Below are 20,461 nucleotides of genomic sequence, written 5' to 3'. Positions count from 1 at the left end.
TTCTAAGCTACAAAGCCACAACAATAGAATTTTTTTTGCACTAGAACTGTCATGAATTTCACCAAAATATTGATGATATCAAGGCCCTACTGCAGGAAAATGAACTGTTCTGTTTTTATCTGCAGGAAACATGTTTAAAAACCCAGTGAGGACTACGTTTTGAGGAGTTTTACTGTTCACAAGAACAGAACTGGAGATGTTCCTACTCATGGTGGAGTAGATATGTTAATGGGAAATTTGCATATCTATGAAATTTCTTGTTATGGTACGTTCCATTTATTTACCACTCAGTCCTGAGCCCATACTTCTTATGGGTGACTTTAATGGGCACAACACTCTGTAGCATAGTGCCATCACTAATTGACGAGATCATGTTATTGAGTGACTGCTTGACAATAATGAACTCTCCCTTCTGAATAATAGACTGAATACCTTCTTCCATATGCCTACTTCCTCATATTCTGCAATATATTTTCATCTTACAGTTTACTCCCCTGCTATTTTTCTATTGCTCATATGGGATGACAAAGATTTTTATTTGTGGATGTATATATCTTTCTTTCATGTCTTAGTTATTGTTAACCATTTGCATTCATGCTGAAAATTTCTAACTTGTGGAACTATATTGTGTTCTATTATACAAGGTAAGGAATTATTAGTAATAACCATTTGCAGTAAAAGTCGTCATAATCTATAAGATATTGCTAAAGTTAAAGAAATATGGTTTCCAGCTTCAAGATTAAGTGCATAACTGTCATGGAGGAAACTAAATAAAGTTTTATTTTCATTACATATAGTTTGCTGCTATACTGTCATTATGCTGAGCTCAGAATTGTGCAAATTTTCGACTGTGATATAAAGGGAATAAACTGAAAAACCGAATACTTTTGGCTAGAATTAATTTTATTGAACTTCTCATCTAGTTAATTAAAAACCATGTTGCAGTTAGCTGTTTGTCTGGGGTCTGACTAAAGTGGCATAACTAGAGTTATGCCATTGTGTTATCATTTCTAAATAGTTCAGTCTTTATATTAACATTTATTTTAAAGCACTCTCTCTCTCTCTATATATATATATAGAGAGAGAGAGAGAGAGTTTTAGTTTTATTTTTTTCATTCATTAGCTTGTCGAGTTATCCAAAGCACAAGATGTTGAAGCAGGTGATGGAACAACATCAGTTGTTGTCATTGCTGGAAGTCTTCTTGATGCTGCTTCGAAACTTCTTTCTAAAGGTATGTTATTACAGTATTAGCCTTTTTTTTAAAAAAAAATACCATACACTCAGTAAATGATAACTTTTAAAATTTCATTAGTATAGCATAAGGTGACCATTTAAGCATTTAAAAAAAATTTTTTTTTATAAAGCAGTGCTCATTACTAGTACATATGATTTAATTTAAAGTTTGTTTTAAAAGCATGCTTTTTATTATATATTATTATTATATATGGTATCTCCTTGGGATCCAGAGATTCATTGTGAGAGACCCACACTAATGTTTATATGCACAAAACCTAATTTTGGCATATCGATAAAAGCAACTTCCAATTTACCGGTGGATATCTGAAAAATGTTCCGTCGATATGTTTACTGAAAATAGAAGTTGTGCCATCCCCCCATGCATAGAGATTTCCAATTAATACAGGTGGAAATATTACCCACGCCTTTAGAAATTTAAACATATCAACCGTGAATTTCAAATTTCTCTTAATTATTGGTTATACTACTAAAATAAAAAAAAATAAAAAAAAATTTTTTTTTTTTTCCTTTTTACATAGCAGCCCTTGGTTTCTCTGAAATGCACATATATGTCACATCTGGTGCCTGGTGTGAATGTATTCACTGAAATCCACAGTTAACACACTCATGCCAGGCATTGGAAATGTTTGCTCTTCAAAAATAACCTTCAGCATAAATCAATTTTATATTTATTCACTTCCAGTTACAAAGAGAGAAGTGATACAAGTGATGAACTAGTTATTAATGAGCTTGAAAAGAGTGCAGGGGAAAACTTTTGGCACAGTTGGTGAACAAGTCAGCTTTCTAATTGAACAGAGACATAATGATGGATAGATGGCATTAGTTGATACTGTAAATTAATGAAATATAGTATAATATATTATTTTATATACTATAAAATATAATATATTTCGTATTCTAATATGTATATGCGAGGTGTGACAATTTAATTCTTGGAATGCACCTGTAAAAACCCACGTTCGGAACTATATGTTAGTGGCTACCGTCGCCTTCGAAGTAGTCCCCTTGTGCATTTATACACTGGTTTAGACAGTGTTCCCATTTTTGGAAACAGAGCTGGAACTCTTTTTCCGTAATACTCTTTTGAGTTGCTTTATCACATTATGCTGGATATCAGTATAATGTAATAAAGTCTCCTTTTTGATCTCCTTTTAGCACAGTCTTTAATTTTGGAAACAGCTAGAAATCACAGGGAGCTAAGGTCGATGAATAAGCAGGATGACCTAATTTGGTAATCGATGAGTGCACTATGGCGTGGCACATTGTTGTGATAAATGATTCAAGTCTTTTTCTACAAACAGAATCTTGTAATCTTTTTGGCACCTCTAATAGTATTGTTGGTTAACTGTTTGTCCCAGTTCAATGAATTCATAGTGGACTATCCCCTTGTGATCAAAGAAACACACTAGCATAGTGTGTTGTCTTGAACTGCAAACGTGACATGCATCCTTTTTTTTTGATGTGGTGAACTCATGGTTGAAATTTGGAGCAGCATGTTAACATCAAATTTCACGTGAAAATTGGCAAAACTGCTGTTGAAAATAGCATATGGTGTGGATGCTCTAAAAAAAGTCAAGTGTCTTTATGTGGCATAAGAGGGGGGGGATAAAGTTCATTGCTGAGGTTTCAGGTTATTTTTGCTTTTAATGGTATGGGCCATTAAAATCCAATTTCGTTCTTTATGAAGATTTAGGAAAGTAACATTAATTTAAACTACCATAATATTAATTAAAATTCTAATTAAAAAATACTATATATTATATTAATTTTGGGCTGATGGTTTTTCAGCAACCAATTGGTGTAAGTCTCGTGTATTTACCCCCCCCCCCCCACCATCTCTAAGACCAGTGACATCCTTTCACATTTGTTGCCATGCCAATACAGATATTGCTATTGTTCTGAGTAGATAGTTAAATATATGTGCATCTGTGTTCAGAGAATGAAACTTTCCAGGTATTGATTGTGATTGTGATATTATTTGCCAGAAAATTCAGTTTGCTATCCTGACGATTTAGTCTTCACTGCTACAGTGAACTTAAAATAGCATAGGTTCTATCTGGGACTTAGGCTGAAACTTTTTCATAGTTTATAAGTGATGTTCACTATAGTGTGAGTTTACTATATAAAACACCTTTATTAGATTTATCTCACTTTTCACACATTGTTAGTTTTTGTTGGTTCAACATTGAGAGCATTTGGAAATTTTGAGAATAATTTTGCATGTATAAAAATTGGATGTGGATATGAAATCTGTGACAGGCCTGTATATATTTGGAAAAGTTAACACACTTTGGTTTGTTGACTACTATTATGAATCTGGATATTTATTTTTGCATTTTATCTAATTTAAATTTTCTCACAGACATATTGTAACATAGTTCTTGTTCCTTCAGTATGATTGTTGCTTATAAAACAGTTTATTCTGATTTAAATTATGACAAAACATTAAATACTATGACTCTGTTTTCACTGTAGGAATCCATCCCACAATAGTTTCTGAATCATTTCAGAAGGCTGCAAAAAAATCAGCTGACATTCTTACAGAAATGTCAGTTCCTGTAGATCTTTGTGATAGAGAGTCTCTGCTCAAGATAGCTGGAACTTCTTTAAATTCTAAAGTAAGTAACTATATTTCAAATACAAGTTCATTATAAAGTAACAGGTATTATTTCTGAGTTAATCAGTTAAGAAATTTAACTTATCTCAGAAATCATTTGACTGAAACTGCACAGCTGTTTCAGGAATTTTTGAGCATTTTGACTGTTTCGATTTATCATTTCTGGCTGCAAGGTATAGTTACCCGTGTTATAAATAACCCATGCACAAATTGTAGGTCAGTTGATTATGTGAAACATATAGGGAGGGTAATGAATTGCTAAGATTTTATCATATGCACTTGACTCACTATGGTGGATAGTACATAAGGACCACAAAAATAGTTTGTTGTAGTAGATGGTTTGGTATGGTGAAGTTCTAACATAGCATTTATATTTATGAAGCTTTGGTCACGAGAAGCAGCTGAAGTGCATCATTCCTGTATCTCAAACTGATATATAGGACATGTATCCAGTGTCCATTAACCACCTTACTGGCCATTATGGATCAAATATGCATCCACATACGCTTCGTATCCATCATATATTTCAATGTAATATCAATGGTATTACAATTTTAATATGCACTTCGCATCCATGATAACTTGAATGTCTATAGATGTCTTGGCCGTTAGCGTGGTTAATTCATTTTACTATAGAAAAAGAAATAAACAATTTCTTCTCTTTCTAGACACATTAGTCACAGTGTTCCAGATTACCAAAGGGTTCCAGCATAATCAGAACACACATGCAAAACCAGGACTGTTTGCTCCAGTGGCTTTATGTTCCAATGACTGTTTGTTCCATTAACTTTATGACACTTCTTGTGTTCAGCCATTGGCTACAGCTCAATATAAAATAGACAAAAATACTTTGATCCCTTCTGCTTGAAAATAGCTAAAGATCTTCATACCACTTTCACATCACATGTTCAGCTAGCAACATTCCTCTGTTCTCTGAAGGATCAGCTCAACATCCTGGATTGCATGAAGTTCCTTGTGCCTGCAAATTAGCCTACTATGGACAACATAAAAACTACATTTACAGTCATCTGTATGGCAAGTCAGGACCAGCATACCATGCACTGGTTATTCTTTCACACAGAGTTGTTACAGCTGTTATTTTTAGGTAGAGAATCCTGGTGACTTCCACTAGACGTGTGTTATCTTTGTTTTGTTCTTAAAGTTTCTAAAATTAGTAGAATTGTTGTTGAATCAAAACCTGTTTAGTCAGGAGAAAGAACTACTTATGTGAAGTCAGTCATATTGATGTCATTAGTTATACAAATTATAACCAAGCATTTTTCAAACAAAATCAGTTAGTGATTTCTACATTTTGGGATTGGGAAGTTGGGGTGGGGGTGCACAAAAAATGACTGAAGGTCAAGTAATATATCATAAGAATCTTTTTTATTTAAACTTTCAGATTTTACAGTTAAAAAAACCCATTCAAATTCTTTTTCTTTTAATGTTTTAGTTAAGCTTTATATTATTTATAAATAACATCCTTATGCATTGTACTGTTTATTTCTCACTTATTCGGTATTTTTAGGTGGTCTCTCAGTATTCAAGCCTGTTGTCACCGATGGCAGTAGATGCAGTATTAAGAATTGTTGATTATGCGAATGACACAAATGTTGATCTCAGGGATATTAGAGTTATTAAAAAATTAGGGTAAGCTTAATTTGTATTATTTTTCTAAAGAAATTAATTTGCAGTTAACTGTTAATTTTATAATATTTGTTCAAGAGCCTCTGATGAAATTTCAGGCAACCAGCTGTTAGACAACTTTTTTCTGTAAAGTTTTATTTGTTGGGTAAATATTATTAACACAATGCAGCCTAACACAAATACCTTCTATTTAGACAGTCATTTCCATGGTCAGAAATTAATGCTGAAATTAATCCTAAAGTTGTTGCTTAAAAATTAAAGGTAGATAACTGGGAGGAGACCTCTGTATGGTCTTTAAGTTTGTTGAAACAATTTGCAGCCATCTTTGCTTTTGTTGAGGTGTTAGTAGATGTCCACTCAGATACTGAGAGGAGAAGGATGTGCTGATATTTCTCTGTTGGTTTTGTCCTAATAAGCACTATGATGGTACAGTATAATAAAAAAAAAAATTGTCATCTAGGGACAGTTAGTTGGATGAGTAAAGACTTGTACTTTTCATCAGGGAAATACGACAAACAGAATAAATCCAGATACTTAACAACCTCATATTTTATAGAATTAATAGTAGGCAGTTGGGAGATGAATTTTATTTCCCGATGTAAGACCACCGCCCCATTTATCAGATACCTGAAGTGTCTTGAAAAAAAGTTCCATGTTTGGTCTCTTGAGCAGGGTTTCTGGATGATGTAAAAATAAAAAATATATAAAATCAATAAAAAATGAAAAAATTCTTAGCCCTGCCTATTCTACAAATATATACAATGTATAGGTTTACAAATCAACCTTTTGTGGGTGGGATACACATAAAAAAGGGGGGGGAGAATAGACACAGTTAACATGCCTAATTTTTAATGGAACTTGTAGATGGTTCATCTTAAAAAAATTATATATAAAACTATGGTTTAAAGAATTAAATTGGTTTACATACTATCTTATTTTTTTTCACTGGTTTTTAGATGTAATTTTTCAAGACAATTAAGTGTCCAAAATAGCTAACAAAGGAATTACAGAAATACTATTATTATTATTCGTGACACCTCCAAGGAGTCCGAGGACTCATCATGGGAGGACACCTATTGTACAACTCTCCGTTTCCACCAATCAGCGCCATCTACTGCTCACCACCACCTCAGCTAGTATTTTTTTGTCTGTAAATTGCATGGGTTCTGAAGGGCCGATTTGTCTGTATACGGGATGAAAAACCCGAGTTTCCTGGAGATAAAACCCTGCTACCTCCTTATGAGATTGGCTAACTCACTTTCGATTGAAAAACATCCATATAAAGATTTCTCCCGTCATGACAAGAATCGAACTTAGGCCTTTTCCAATCAAAGGGCGCAACTGTCGTTCTTTCGATTGCGCTACAGAGGTGCATAAAAATAGTACTTGCGAACTTTATTTAAAAGTAACCATAATCAATTCACTATCAACACATGGAATAAAACTCGAATGATTTCAATCACAACTCATACCAAAATTCGCATGTCTATCAATCTTGCTGCTAACTGGGATCATTGAATGTTAACTGATGTTTAGGACAAGGAGGATCAAAACAAGTGGCCTCCTTATAATAAACAAAAAAATTATATTGTTGTAATCTTATCTGACATGAGAGAGAGAAATTTCTACAATGGTTTATTCTTTACATAATAGCTGTAATAAACTTACTCAAATAGTGATTAAAAAAGAGTCAGTAGATGACATGAAATTCAAATATGAAATTTTAAATCCATGTGATTGCCATCTAGTTTTATGCAGACAATGAAGGTTTATTCACATGACATATTCTGGTAATTGGACCACATTTATTTATTAAGCTATATAAAACACAATGAATTAATAAAAAACCAGACAAGTTTCGTAAGTCGTTTGACTTACATCTTCAGGGGGAAAAGGTAACTTAAAGTTTAAAACACAAAGAAAAGAGAAATTATGAAAAGAGAAAAAGAATGTGGCATCATCCAGCATTGTTTAAACTCAGCAATGTTTTGAATCTGCATTCTGATTTTTAATTTTATGAATAGTTAGATGGCTACAACTGTATAGTATGAACTATTACTAATAATTTCTCTCTTTTCTTTGTGTTTTAAACTTTAAGTTACCTTTTCCTCCTGAAGATGTAAGTCAAACGACTTACGAAACTTGTCGGGTCTTTTATTAATTCATTGTGTTTTATATAGCTTATTAAAAAATGCGGTCCAATTACTGGAATATGCCATGTGAACTTTTAAACCACAGATACCTCCATACAATGAAGATTTGTATCTGGCCCAACTAGTAGTAAGAAGTTGAGAATATTTTGAGCCGTAACAGATGACAGACATAAAGAAAATAGTGAAAGCAGATTTATGTTGGAGATCTGAACTGACAAACTAATGGAAATGCACCTCAGATTTACAGATGGGTTTAAGAACAATATGAAACAAAGGACAGATCCAAATATTGATTGCAAATACATTCTGAATTTCTTTTCTGAATATAGACCAGTTATTACTAACATGTTCAGCACAAGAACGAGCATAATTTCATAGAAAGAATACACAAAAAACAAAAGCCTTCATCATCGCTGCATTATTATTGTATAGTGCTATCTTGCGATATCACTGTGATGCCGAAGATATAAGATCTTATGGGGGGGATTTGAAATCAAATTTTAAATCCATGTGATTGCCACCTAGTTTTACGCAGGATAAAAATGATTATTTTAAAAATGAAATTATTAAGAAAGATTTGAAAAGAAACAAAATTTAGCAGCTTGCAGTGAACTGCAAACCAAATGCACTTAAGAAGCATGTGGTGAGTCTGCTAAGGTAGAAAAACAACGGGAGGACTCCAGTAATGGAGATAGGGGTATCCAGCCATCTAACCCCTTCATTTGAAAATATACCTTATAAAATTTATTCACAACATAGACAGGATTCTGATCTATCACAATAGAATGAAATAAAATAATAAAATCTTAAATAATATTTCGTTTTATCTTTCAACATCAAATAGTCAAACATAAAATATGTCAATGTGAAAACACTGGAAATTATAGTGCAAGTGATTACATACCATTAACAGTTTTTTTAGACATGCATGGAAATAGGAAATAATGTTTTACAGTCTGGAAGATAACTTATCATCAAGTGGTTCAGAAGGTAAGGCATATTGATTTTAATTGCAGCTTATATAAAGAAAAAAAAAGCATCAACATCATCAATTTCCTGATATGTACCTCCAAGGGATGTTCAGGTTACTATGACAGTATTACATGATTAAGTTTATATTATTATTAATTTCCTATCCTATTGTCAGCACTCAAATATTGTCATAAGTAACATTTCGTGCTTCTAAGGCACTTCTGACTGAATCAATCCACCTGGACCTTGGTTTTCCTCTGGTTCTCTCTCTCTCTTTCTCCTACTATCTTGCCATCAAACACCTGTTTTACTAACCTTTCCTCACACATTCTATTTAAGTGGCCATACCATTTTTCATTTTTGATATGATTCTGCCATTGGCTCACTCCCCCTAATTTTTCTCAACCCTCATATCCGTGTTCTCATCTTTGGTCAAGTGCTTTTTTTTCTAACCCAACTCTCAGATCCATAACTTAAAATTGGCTTGAACACTGTTTTGCACACTGCTAATAAGGTGTTTGACTAATTTCTCTCGTATTCCATATAAATTTATTCAGCTGGCTACCCACCATACCAGCTGTGCTTATTCTGTTGTCTATTTCTAGATTTAACCTGCCATCTTCACTAAAAACTGTGCCTAAATAGTTAAAATATTATCTCATATAGGGTCTCCATTCAGAATATATCTGAAGTTTTCCTGCCTATTTTAATAGTTTTGGTCTTTTTATTGCTGATTTTCATGTCAAATTTGTTACAGCTGTTATTCAATTTAGTTAGAGAATCCTGGACACTTCCACTAGATATGTTTAAAAGTACAACCTCATCTACATAAAGCAGAGTTTGGCATCTCCAATTCTAATATCAGGTCTAATGCTCCTTTCTTTCATAATGTGGTCCATATAAATGATGAATAAGAGTGGAGATAAACCTCTGATTTTACATGAAACCATCTTCCTGTATTTCCTTCAGTTCTAACTGCTGACTGATAACTTAAATATGGACTATGTATTGCTCTCGATAATGTTCCATTCACTCCATACAATTGTGAAATGCTTTAAAAATCTTTTCTCTGGGCAACTTGCTGTGTGCCTTTTCCAGATCTACAAAACTTAAGTGAAAGTCTGATCTTGATAATCTATTTGACCTGAAGCCAGTTTGTTCTTCTCCAAGTTTTCTCTTCCACAATGTTTCTCAACCTCTTTTCAAGTATGCTTGCATAAATCTTACCTGGAACACTTAGTACAGAAATTCCTCTGTAAAACTCACATTCAAATTTATTCCCTTTTATTATAGATGGGTACTATGAGATCTCTACTCCAATCATCTGGAATCCACCCTTCTGACCACATCCTCTTAAGTTCTGCAGTGTAGCCACTGCAGAACTTTTACCAGAAATGCTCAAATATGGTCGAATATCATCTACTCCAGCTACCTTTCTGCATTTCAAGTTTTTGACAGCTTTTTCTACCTCATATATTAATATGTACTCCTCTTTGCATTCCTCTTGAAAATTTTTTAGTACAGTTCTGCCACTTGGTTCATTTAATGGTCTTTCAAAGTAATTACGCCAGCCATATAGGATATCCTTATCTTCAGTTTTCACACTTTTATCATCTTTGGTTCCTTTTACAGTACTCTTTCCTCCATTTTTAAGCTTTTTCAGTAACCTTTTGCCACCTTCCTGATATTTATTTTTTTGTATTCTTACCAGTGTTTCTATGACTTTTGTTATCTTTAATTAAACTAATTATCTCAGCAAATTATTTCAAATTTGAAAATAACTTCTATATACACAATTTCAGGCTTTCAATAGGCCATGTCTAGTTTTACATATAGCTTAACTGTTATACATTTTTCTCTGTACTCTTTTAGGACATCTGCTGACTTATTTGCTAGGAATTTTTGGCATGCTTTCTTCTTTTCCAGGACTGTTTCTCTAACTTGTGTTATCATTTGGTTATTATTTTTCTATCCTTGCAGACAACTTCACGACATATCCCCCCATAGCTGAATCAATCAATGTCTTCGTTAGAGTTTGCCACTGAGACTCCAATGTTTGGTTCTTTTTCAATTTGTTTCATTTTTTCTTCAATATTATTAATATTGAAGAAAAAATTAAAAAAAATTTTCTTCAATAAAAGGCATATAGTCATTTTTATTTGTTAAGATGGTGATGCATGGTTCTCTGGATTTCTGTAAATAGATTTATATTTGTAAAACAGTTATGGCAGAGAAATCATGTGATTCCATTTTATACCATGACTAGCAAATACAATTTGGTTGGCATATGTGATCTTGCAAACCATGCCTTATCCAGCAGCAGTTGCAGTGCAGAATAAAATATTACACGAACTGTTCTGTCCTGTTATTTTTTAATATCACCATCTCAACTATGAGTGGTCACAAAACTTATAACACAGCAGTGCTGTATGTGAGCAAAAAAAAAAAAAAAAGAGAGAGAGGAGGAATCCCCTTGATGTGTTGTTTGGACAACTGCAGGTGTAAGGAAGACTTAGAGAATAGAGTTAAATGGAATGCAAGCTTCAAACTGTTCAGTAAATTGAATTGTAAAAGTTTAAATTGAATTGTTTATGGCTGCTAACCGCAGCTGCTTTTTTGCATAGCATATAGCATGAAGCATTTTTTGGGAGACAGGAGCATAATCCTAAATGTGAAAAGAGTATTTATTCTAACATAGGTAAATTTATGTACTAACAGGAGTTGTACTAGTTAGAAATAGTGTCTTGAACTGAGGAGGACACCATTTTTTTGGTAGCTGAGGATGTTATGTTTGTGCCAGAAAAGGCTAGCAATGTAAGTCAAACTCAAGAAGTGAAATTCCATCCTTATTGAAGATGTGATTATTATTAAAAGTGAGGGCAAATGAAGTGAGTTCTTGAGAATATTGTGTTTTGAGATTGTGTCTTGAGAATAAAGAACATTGTGTTTTGGTAGCATTGAAATTCATGAGTCACAACTCGAGGAATGGCAAGAATATCAGTGTTTAAGACATTATTAAGACCTATAGTTTTGCTGATGATAAGATATTTCATTCTTCATCTCATTTCATAAACTTGGTAGTGCACAAATGATCCAGCCTTCAAAAGCAGAAGAATGGAGTATACTGTCAGCAGCAGAACTATGGATAAGATTTGAAGTTAGCGAGAGGTCATTTATGTACTGAAGGAATTAAAATAGGTAAAAGTACAGATCCCTAAGATACGCTAACATCAGTGAGGGGGAACCTCAGAAAGTTATCTGCTATGAATTAATGGTGCCAAGAAATTATATTCTTGGTTTCATCATCTGTCCAAGTGTAAGCAAACAAAGTTTGCACATGAAGTAACTTCACGACTGGCTGCTTGTATATAGAGGGTAATGACTTCACATCAATTGCCTTATTATCTCATGCTGCAAAGCACATATCCTTATGGACAAGTATAATGAGATCTCAATACCTTTATTGAGATCTCATCAGTGAGAGCCAGACCCAGAAATGATACTTCATTACTTCAACCTTGAAGTAAAAAAACCCTGGAAAACAGGTGTCAAGGTATGACCTTATATCTGTCAGTTAATGAGGAAGTGCTCCATCTTACTAGAAATGTAAGCATCGATCGTGATCATCATCATCTAATTGTGGTATTAGGTACTCTTGTAGCATGTCCAGATATACACCACCAGTGATGGTAGACTCTGAAAAAAAATAAAAAAAGGGTCCATACGCTTATTGCTTATGGTGCAGAAAACATTAGCCTTTGGGGTGCTGCAATCATGTTCTATGGCAGCACGTGGATTTTTGCTTCCCCAAATTCTGTAATTGTGAGTGTTGACTTGCCCACTTACGTGAAAAGTGCACACGTCACTGAAAATGACTGCTTCTAAAAAGTCCTAATTTTCTTCTACCCTACTGATCATTTCTGTAGAGAAATCCTGGTGTATCTTCTTATTGTCTTTCTTCAAATGTAATGGTAAATTTGTAGGACATTAAATGTACTCTGTTGTAAAACATGCCACACAGTCACGTGTGGAATTCCAATTTCACAAGACACCCATCTGGTTGACTTTCCAGGGCTTCTCTTGAAACTTTCCCGAACTTCTTCCACAATAGCATCGGCAGCATGTGGCCTTCTCATTGGCATTGGATGACACACACACAGAGCAGCCTGTTTCCACAAAATTCTTGTGCCACATGTAGATATTAGGAAGTTTTTTGCTGTATTGCAAAAAATGCTGGAAATTCCTCTGAACTTGTGTTGCAGACTTTGTTTTCTCAAGCCAAAACACACAACTTGCTTGCTCTGCACCATCAAAAGTCACCATTTTCAAATGATGTGACGTATTACACCATCTGTTGTTGTCATTTGGTAATAAAGTTACGTGACCAAAAATTCGTGTTTCACTACATTATGACACTCATTCAACTTTTGTATGTCTATGTCTTCCGAGTTATTCTCTGTTCTCCTGCAGAGTTGTACACACCCTTTTGAAACACCATGTATAAGTGTTCCCAAAATAACTATATTCACAAATTATACCCAAGTGAAATTACTATGTGTGTCATTATTATGTATTGATTGAATGTGTATAAAATAGCTATGTGAAATGATTTCTGTGCAGAAACATCTTTTTAAAGTAATTTTTAAAAAAAACAATTTGTGAATTTACAGTGGCACTGTGGAAGATACTGAACTTATAGATGGATTTGTGTTCCCTCAAAAGTCATCAGGCACGGGTGGACCACATCGTGTTGAAAAAGCAAAGATAGGACTCATTCAATTTTGTATTTCACCTCCAAAGACTGATGTAAGTTGCTCATTTTTAGATGTGTATTAATATATCTTAGAAAAGTGCACAAGAATACTTGATGCTAGAGTATCCCTAAGATACTCTAGCATCAGTGAGGGAAAACCTCAGAAAGTCATCTGCCATGAATTAAAGATGCCAAGAAATTATATTCTTGGTTTCATGTTTGTTTTGACACTTAAAATATTTAAGTAAAGTTCATATCAAAGAAATAAAGAATGGGCAGTACTTGAAGTTTTCTCGATACTATTATTTGCCATAGATTATTGTTTTCAAATAATAATTTTTGTAGGCTAATCCTTTTAATTATGTGGCATAGCTGTCAGAAACTTATTTTATTGACAGTATTTTGACTTAATATATGGTTATTAGTTACATAAGCATATTTTTAGCTCTATCTTTTCAAAAATTGCAAGAGAAGCATTGATAGGAGCAAAAACATGTGGTGTTTTTAGATGTTAGAGTAGATCTGTGTTCATTCTTCTGTTTGAAACTTTTGGAGTGCTAGATATCATTATTGCACAACTTCTCCATGAAGGATCGTTGCAGGGATTTGCTATACGGTGCACATGCCAAATATTTAGCTAATTTTTTTTTTTACTAATTTTATTTACATCAAGAATAAACACTATGTGAATAAGGAAAAACTTGGATCATCAATATTCGTTTTGCCTTGTTAAGAAGACATCATGATTTCTTGTTATATAGTTCATTATTACCAGTTTCCTATCTGTAGTTCTATTATGTATAATGTACAGGTTTCACAAAAATTCAGCTGCTTAATAGTTGTAACTGGGATTTAATGCTGTTTATTAATTTATATATGGAACTTACATGTATTGCTACTTATTACTATAGTTGCTCAATACATATCTTTTTCCATTCTATGGTCTTGGCATATTTAGATTTCTTTCATATTATGATTGGAAATCCAACTTTCAAAATTACATTTTGGGCAGGCAGGCAGACATCCTTCTAGAAACATTGGAGATATTCAACTTATCTCTTTACTTTATGCAGATTATGCATATATACTCTTAAAGAAATCCAACACAAGCTTACAGGATTCCTTAATTAAATTGAATAACTGCTATAACAAATTTGTTATGAAAATCAGCAATAAAAAGACTGAAAATTTACAACATTGAAAACATCAGCTGCACTCTGAACAGAGAGCCTATAGTTAAACATTTCAGCTATTTAGGTACAATTTGCAATGATGATGGCAATTTAAATAATATGGAAATAAACAAACAAATCAACATACGGTAAGGTAGAAAGTCAACTGAATAAATTTATATGGAATAAGAGAGAAATTAATTAAAACACTAAAATAGGTATATACAAAACAGTGTGAAACAAATTTTAACTTTAGACCTGAGAACTGGGTTAGAAATAAAATACTTGATCAAAGACTGGAGACCATAAAAAAAAAAAAAAAAAGGCTCTGAGAAAGATTAGGTTAGTTAATTTAGTTAGATTAGTCAGTTCTCCTCTTGGACTCGGATCACAACTTTATACAAGTCACTTTTGCCACAGAACCAACTTCACTCACCAGTTCACAGTCTCGTGTCCTTTGACACTACAGGGGGGGGGTCCCACCTGGGAGGACCTCCATGATTTCTATTCCTCTTCCCATGGTCTGACTACTGCTTCAGTTCTTCTGATCCAAACACCTGCTTAGACCAAATAACAGAAATCATCCTCACAGGAATGAAGGCTTTCATCCTACATTCCACTCCAAATTCTCAGCCACCATCCAAGCCTTGGTTCTCAAAAAAGTGTGCCAATGCTGTAAAAGAAAAAAAACCTGTGCTTACCATCAATGGTTCCAGACCAAACCTCAAGCTGCTCACTCTGCCTACACTGCAACTCGCAACCATTGTAAAAGAATCATCAAGTCCAAGTCAGACTTTGAAAGGGCCAAATGCTGCAAACTCGCCTCCTGCCCAAATGGCAGTTACTCCTTCTAGTTTCTTGCCAAGGGTATTGGGCACAGCTTCTGCTCACCCAGATTTCCAGCACTCAAATATCTGGATGGTACTGTAGTTACTTCACCCAAAGACAAGACCAACTTACTGGCATCACTCTTCTCTTCAGATTCCTGCATTGATGACCTGGGAAGGTTCCCTCCAAATTACCAAGAATACTTCCCTTCAAGTATCGCCCATAGTCTTCCAACACAAAGAAATCCAAAGAATCCTCAATAACTTGAACACAAACAAGCATCTGATCCTGGTGGTATCCCACGTATTGTGTTAAAAAATTGTGCCCCAGAACCAACACCTATCCTCTACCACCTCTTCACTCTATCTAACCTATTCAACTGGAATCTACCTGACAACATGGAAGCAGGTCCACATCCAGTCCATCTCAAAGAAAGGTGATAAAAGTCAATCAACAAATTACTGTCTAGTTGCTCTCACTTCTGTTCTCTCTAAAATTATATAGGTCATCAACAACTAACTCTTGAACCACCTAGAGTTATAGCAACTAATGACCAGCAGTATGGATTATGTGACTTGCGATCTACAGCTGATCTTCTTGCTTTCATAACATGTCAACTTGTGGGTGATGACATGAGTTGTGAGAAAGAGATAACATTTTATATACAGTATGGTACAAAAAATAAAATAAAATAAAACCAGTACTGAATAACTACAGTGATATATGTTATGGAGTCGTAGTTCGGTGCTGTTTTCTTTTCACCACGATATTTTAGCAGCTGATGTCAAAATTTCACAATTTTGACATCAGCATTGTATCCCTCCTCTAGTATAATAGTAGCCAGCACAGATTAAAAACCACTAATCCTTTAGGTTGGGCTGTCAGAAGGGATCATAACAGTAGCTGTAGCTTTTATCATTTAGGTTACTCATCACATACAACCATTATATGTATTAATTATAATGATATATAATATGCAAAATATTGAGAGATATGGAAATAGGAAATATTAGGAGATTAGATGATCAGCATAGATTCAGATAACTGTTTTTGTAATAGTAGCTTTAGTTATTGCTTAAATACAGGTTAATGAAATATTTGCACATTTATCACACAGATGGAAAACCAGATAATTGTTTCTGATTATACACAAATGGATAGAGTTCTGAGAGAAGAACGTGCTTATATACTGAATATCATAAAACAGATAAAGAAAGCAGGCTGTAATGTTCTTCTGATTCAAAAATCCATTCTCAGGTAAGAATTTAATATAGTAATTCTTTGAAATGAAAGAATAATTCTATAAAATGAAATCATTTAAGGAAAATGACAAATTGATTATCTACCTCCTGAAGAATCTTATAACTTTAGTACATATATATGAATATAGAAAACTGCTTAAAGGAGTTAGTACATTATAACAAATTTAAAATTTATCTCATCTTCCCTTTTGTGTTAAGCTCATTGGCTGTATGCAATGATTTTATATGCTGAATATTATTTTTTACATAATGGATATGGTTTCTATTATTTCCCTCATTATTTCTATCACAGTTAAATCAGACATCATATAGAAAACCATACTCATTGCTCCTTTCATAAAATAATCGGATACAGGTAACCCTCGTATAATGTGGTACTTATACAACATGGTTTCGATATAACACAGTCTACAAATTGTAGTAATCCTTGTTCAACACGGTACTTATACAACGCAATTTCGATATAGCACAGTCTACAAATTCTAGTAACCCTTTATTTTTTCACTGCTCGACTTAAAAATCAAATTTTATCTTCGTTAAATTGTGTCTGCCCAATATGCGCATGTAGTTAGTTAGAAGTATCGAATTTATATTAGGGAAAATACCCTTTAGCACACATGTACGGCAATTGTTTACCGTATAAAATTTTTATTGTTGAAAATTGTCTTTGTTTTCTGCCAGTAAAGCTCATTAAAAATCATAAGTGTATTAATCTCAAGCTGAACAGTTTATTTTTGAGTTACATACATAATTAAAATTAATGCCTTTTTTTAACTATAAAAATTATTTTTATAGTAATGGCCACTAAAACTGCAATGAAAGGGGAAAAAACCAGAATTGAAGAGAAAATTCATTTCTCTCTCTCAAAAAAAATTAAAATCTTAGATCATTTGAAAAATGGAGAAATACCAGGAGTTGTTGCAAGGACTCTGCATTTAAATGAATCAACAATTCAAACAATCAAACAAAATCCGAGAAAATGTTATAGCTGGGCCAACGGTAAGTGCAAAGCGAGTTGCTCTGTATGGGATATTCTAATGGGAAAAAGGGAGAAATCTCTAATGATTTGGATAGAAGACTGCACTAAAAAGAAAATTCCTTTGAATGGAAATCTTATTAAACAAAAAGATCTGAAAGTTTATAAACATTTAAAAGAACTTGATCAAGATTCTTCAGAAGAAAGCTCTCAATATGGATTTTATTTCAGTAAAGGTTGGTTTGAAAACTTTAAAAAAACGGCTTTCTTTGCATTATCATAAAATCCAGGGAGAATCAGCATCAGCAGACGTAGAAGCTGCCCGAAATACCCAGGAGAATTTTTAAAAATCATTAAAGAAGGTGGTTGTAGTGCAGACCAGGTGTTCAATGTGGATGAATTCGGGTTATATTGGAAAAAAATGCCAAAACGTATATTTTGAAAAATGAAAGATCAGTCCTGGCTTAAAAGTTTCTAAAGATAGAATTACTCTACTGTTTTGTAGTAATGCATCAGGTGATTACATGACAAAACCAATTTTTATTAACCAATCCTCAAATCCTGGTGCTATGAAAGAACATGACAAGTCCACCCTAACTGCTTATTGTTGGGCCAACAAAAAGGCATGGGTTACAGCTAGAATGCTTGAAAATTGGTTTTTCAAGTGTTTTGTATCCGATGTAGAAAGTTACACAAAGAAAAAGAATATCAACTTCAAAATTCTACTAATTTTAGATAATGCACCAGGCCACCCAACAAATTTAAGCCATCTGAATATTAAAATAACTTTTTTGTCACCTAATACTACTTTGCTTATTCAACCACTTGACCAAGGAATAATATCAACATTTAAGTCATATTATATTTGTCGAACATTCCAATTAATTTTGGAAAAAATGGAATCTAATCCAAACATGACACTACCTCAAGCGTGGAAAGAGTTTTTAATATTGAATTGTGTGAATATTATTTCTCTGTCCATTAAGGAATTACAACCCACATGGGGTGCTTAAGGGTCAAAGATGTATAACTGAGAGGAGACCTCCACATGGCCTTTAAAGGAATGCGGATAACCGACCAGGGTTTCTGACCTAATGTCCAATCCTCACCTTCTTGTGGTGCACCCTGTTGGGTATCTACCTGGATACTAAACGAACGAGGATGAGCTGGCAATTTGGGATTTAGCAGATCAAATTGTATTCTTATTAGCTTAAACCAATATACAAAATGATGGTACAACATGACAAAATTTCATGCCGGCTGGGGCGTTACCCGGTTAAACAAGGCCCCCATTGTTTTCGCCAGGGAACCAGAGTGAACAGCGAAAAGTCAGCTACTGGAACAAATCTGAAAGCACACCCAAACTCAACATCACCAGAGTTAAAGATTGGTACTGTCAACATAAGAAGTCTAAATGGCAAAGAAATGGAGCTAGCTGAAGAATTAGAAAAGTACCAGATCGACATAATAATGGTGACGGAAACTAAAAAGACAAAAACTGGTGAGATCTTTCTGAGCAATAAATACAAAATGTTATATTCAGGAAATGACAATCAAGGAAAAGAAGGAGTAGCCATAGTATTCAACACAAAATACGAGGCTAATCTTCTCGAATGGCAGTCAGTCTCAAGTAGAGTGATGTGGGCTAATATCAGAATGGGGAATTGGACAATGAGACATTTGTGCCTATGGTCCCACAGAAGGTTCTACTAAAGTAGAAGTGGAGGAATTTTTTGATGCTTTAGAAAAAGCAACTGACACAATGAAAAAGGAAAAGTTGGTCCTTGTTGGGGATCTAAATAGCAGAGTAGGAAATGATTGTGAGACATACAAAAATATTTTGGGAAAATTTGGAGAAAAGAGCAAAGCTAATAATAATGGCAAATATCTGTTGGATTTTTGCTCAGGACATGGACTGGTTATTACTATTCCAACATAAAAATGTGCACAAATTCACATGGAGAGAAGAGGCTAGGAATAAGAAAAGTCTCATTGACTATCTTATTGTTGATAGTGATGTTTTCTCCCTGGTGCAGGACACCAGAGTGTACAGACGATTTGAAATTGGAAGTGATCACTATTTAGTCTTGAGCAGGATAAAACTGAATTTCATATTGAAAAGAATGACATGTAAGAAAGTTTTAAAGCGAATAAAAGTTGAGCAGCTCTCAGATGTGAACTGTAGACTAAAATACACAAAGATTATTGAAGAAAAAATGAAAGAATTTGAGAACAGGAACCAAACCTTGGAGATTCAGTGGCAAGCCTTGAAGAAAACCCTGATTGATTCAGCCAGAGAGACATGTGGTGAGGTTGTCTGCAAGGATAGAAAAATCAGAACTCCATGGTGAGCACACGAAGTTAAAGAGGCAGTGAAGGAAAAGAAGAAAACATATCAAAAGTTCCTGGCAAATAAGTCAGCTTATGCTCTTAGAGAATACAGAGACAAATGTAAGAAAGCGAAACACTGTAAAACTGGCTAAACAAAAGTCATTGGAGGACTTTGGCAAGAACATAGAAAATAAATATCAAGAAGGTGGTAAGATATTCTGGAGGTTGTTGAAGCAGCTGGAGGAAAGAGTGCTGTAAAAGGAGTTAGAGATGATAAAGGTGACATGAAAACGGGAGAAAAAGATATTCTTGAAGTATGGAGTAATTACTTTGAAAAACTGCTAAATGAAACAAGCAGTGATGACAGCACAGTGGTAAAAAACTCTGACCAGGAATGCAGTCAGGAATACATATCCATATTTGAAGTAGAAAAAGCCATCAAAGGCTTGAAATGTGGAAAGGCAGCAGAAGTAGATGATATTCTACCAGAAA

The 20,461-nt window shown here is 33.9% G+C and overlaps 1 protein-coding gene across 1 annotated transcript in view; it reads left to right on the top strand.

The window, feature by feature from the left end:
- Window positions 1–20,461, top strand: part of CCT4 (chaperonin containing TCP1 subunit 4) — a 137,089-nt gene that overhangs the window by 48,507 nt on the left and 68,121 nt on the right. Inside the window, exons 4-8 of the mRNA XM_090406863.1 lie at window positions 1,124–1,232; window positions 3,734–3,876; window positions 5,404–5,525; window positions 13,318–13,453; window positions 16,518–16,657. Coding sequence (XP_090262989.1) covers window positions 1,124–1,232; window positions 3,734–3,876; window positions 5,404–5,525; window positions 13,318–13,453; window positions 16,518–16,657 — 650 coding nt within the window. The remainder of the gene's footprint in view (window positions 1–1,123; window positions 1,233–3,733; window positions 3,877–5,403; window positions 5,526–13,317; window positions 13,454–16,517; window positions 16,658–20,461) is intronic.

Source organism: Typopeltis vanoorti, chromosome 17 (assembly GCF_054136105.1).
Source record: "Typopeltis vanoorti isolate ZY-2024b chromosome 17, IOZ_Tvanoo_1.0, whole genome shotgun sequence".
NCBI classification, from domain to species: Eukaryota; Metazoa; Arthropoda; class Arachnida; order Uropygi; family Thelyphonidae; genus Typopeltis; species Typopeltis vanoorti.
The sequence above is the reverse complement of the archived record's forward strand: the minus strand, read 5'-3'. Positions and strand labels throughout refer to the sequence as shown.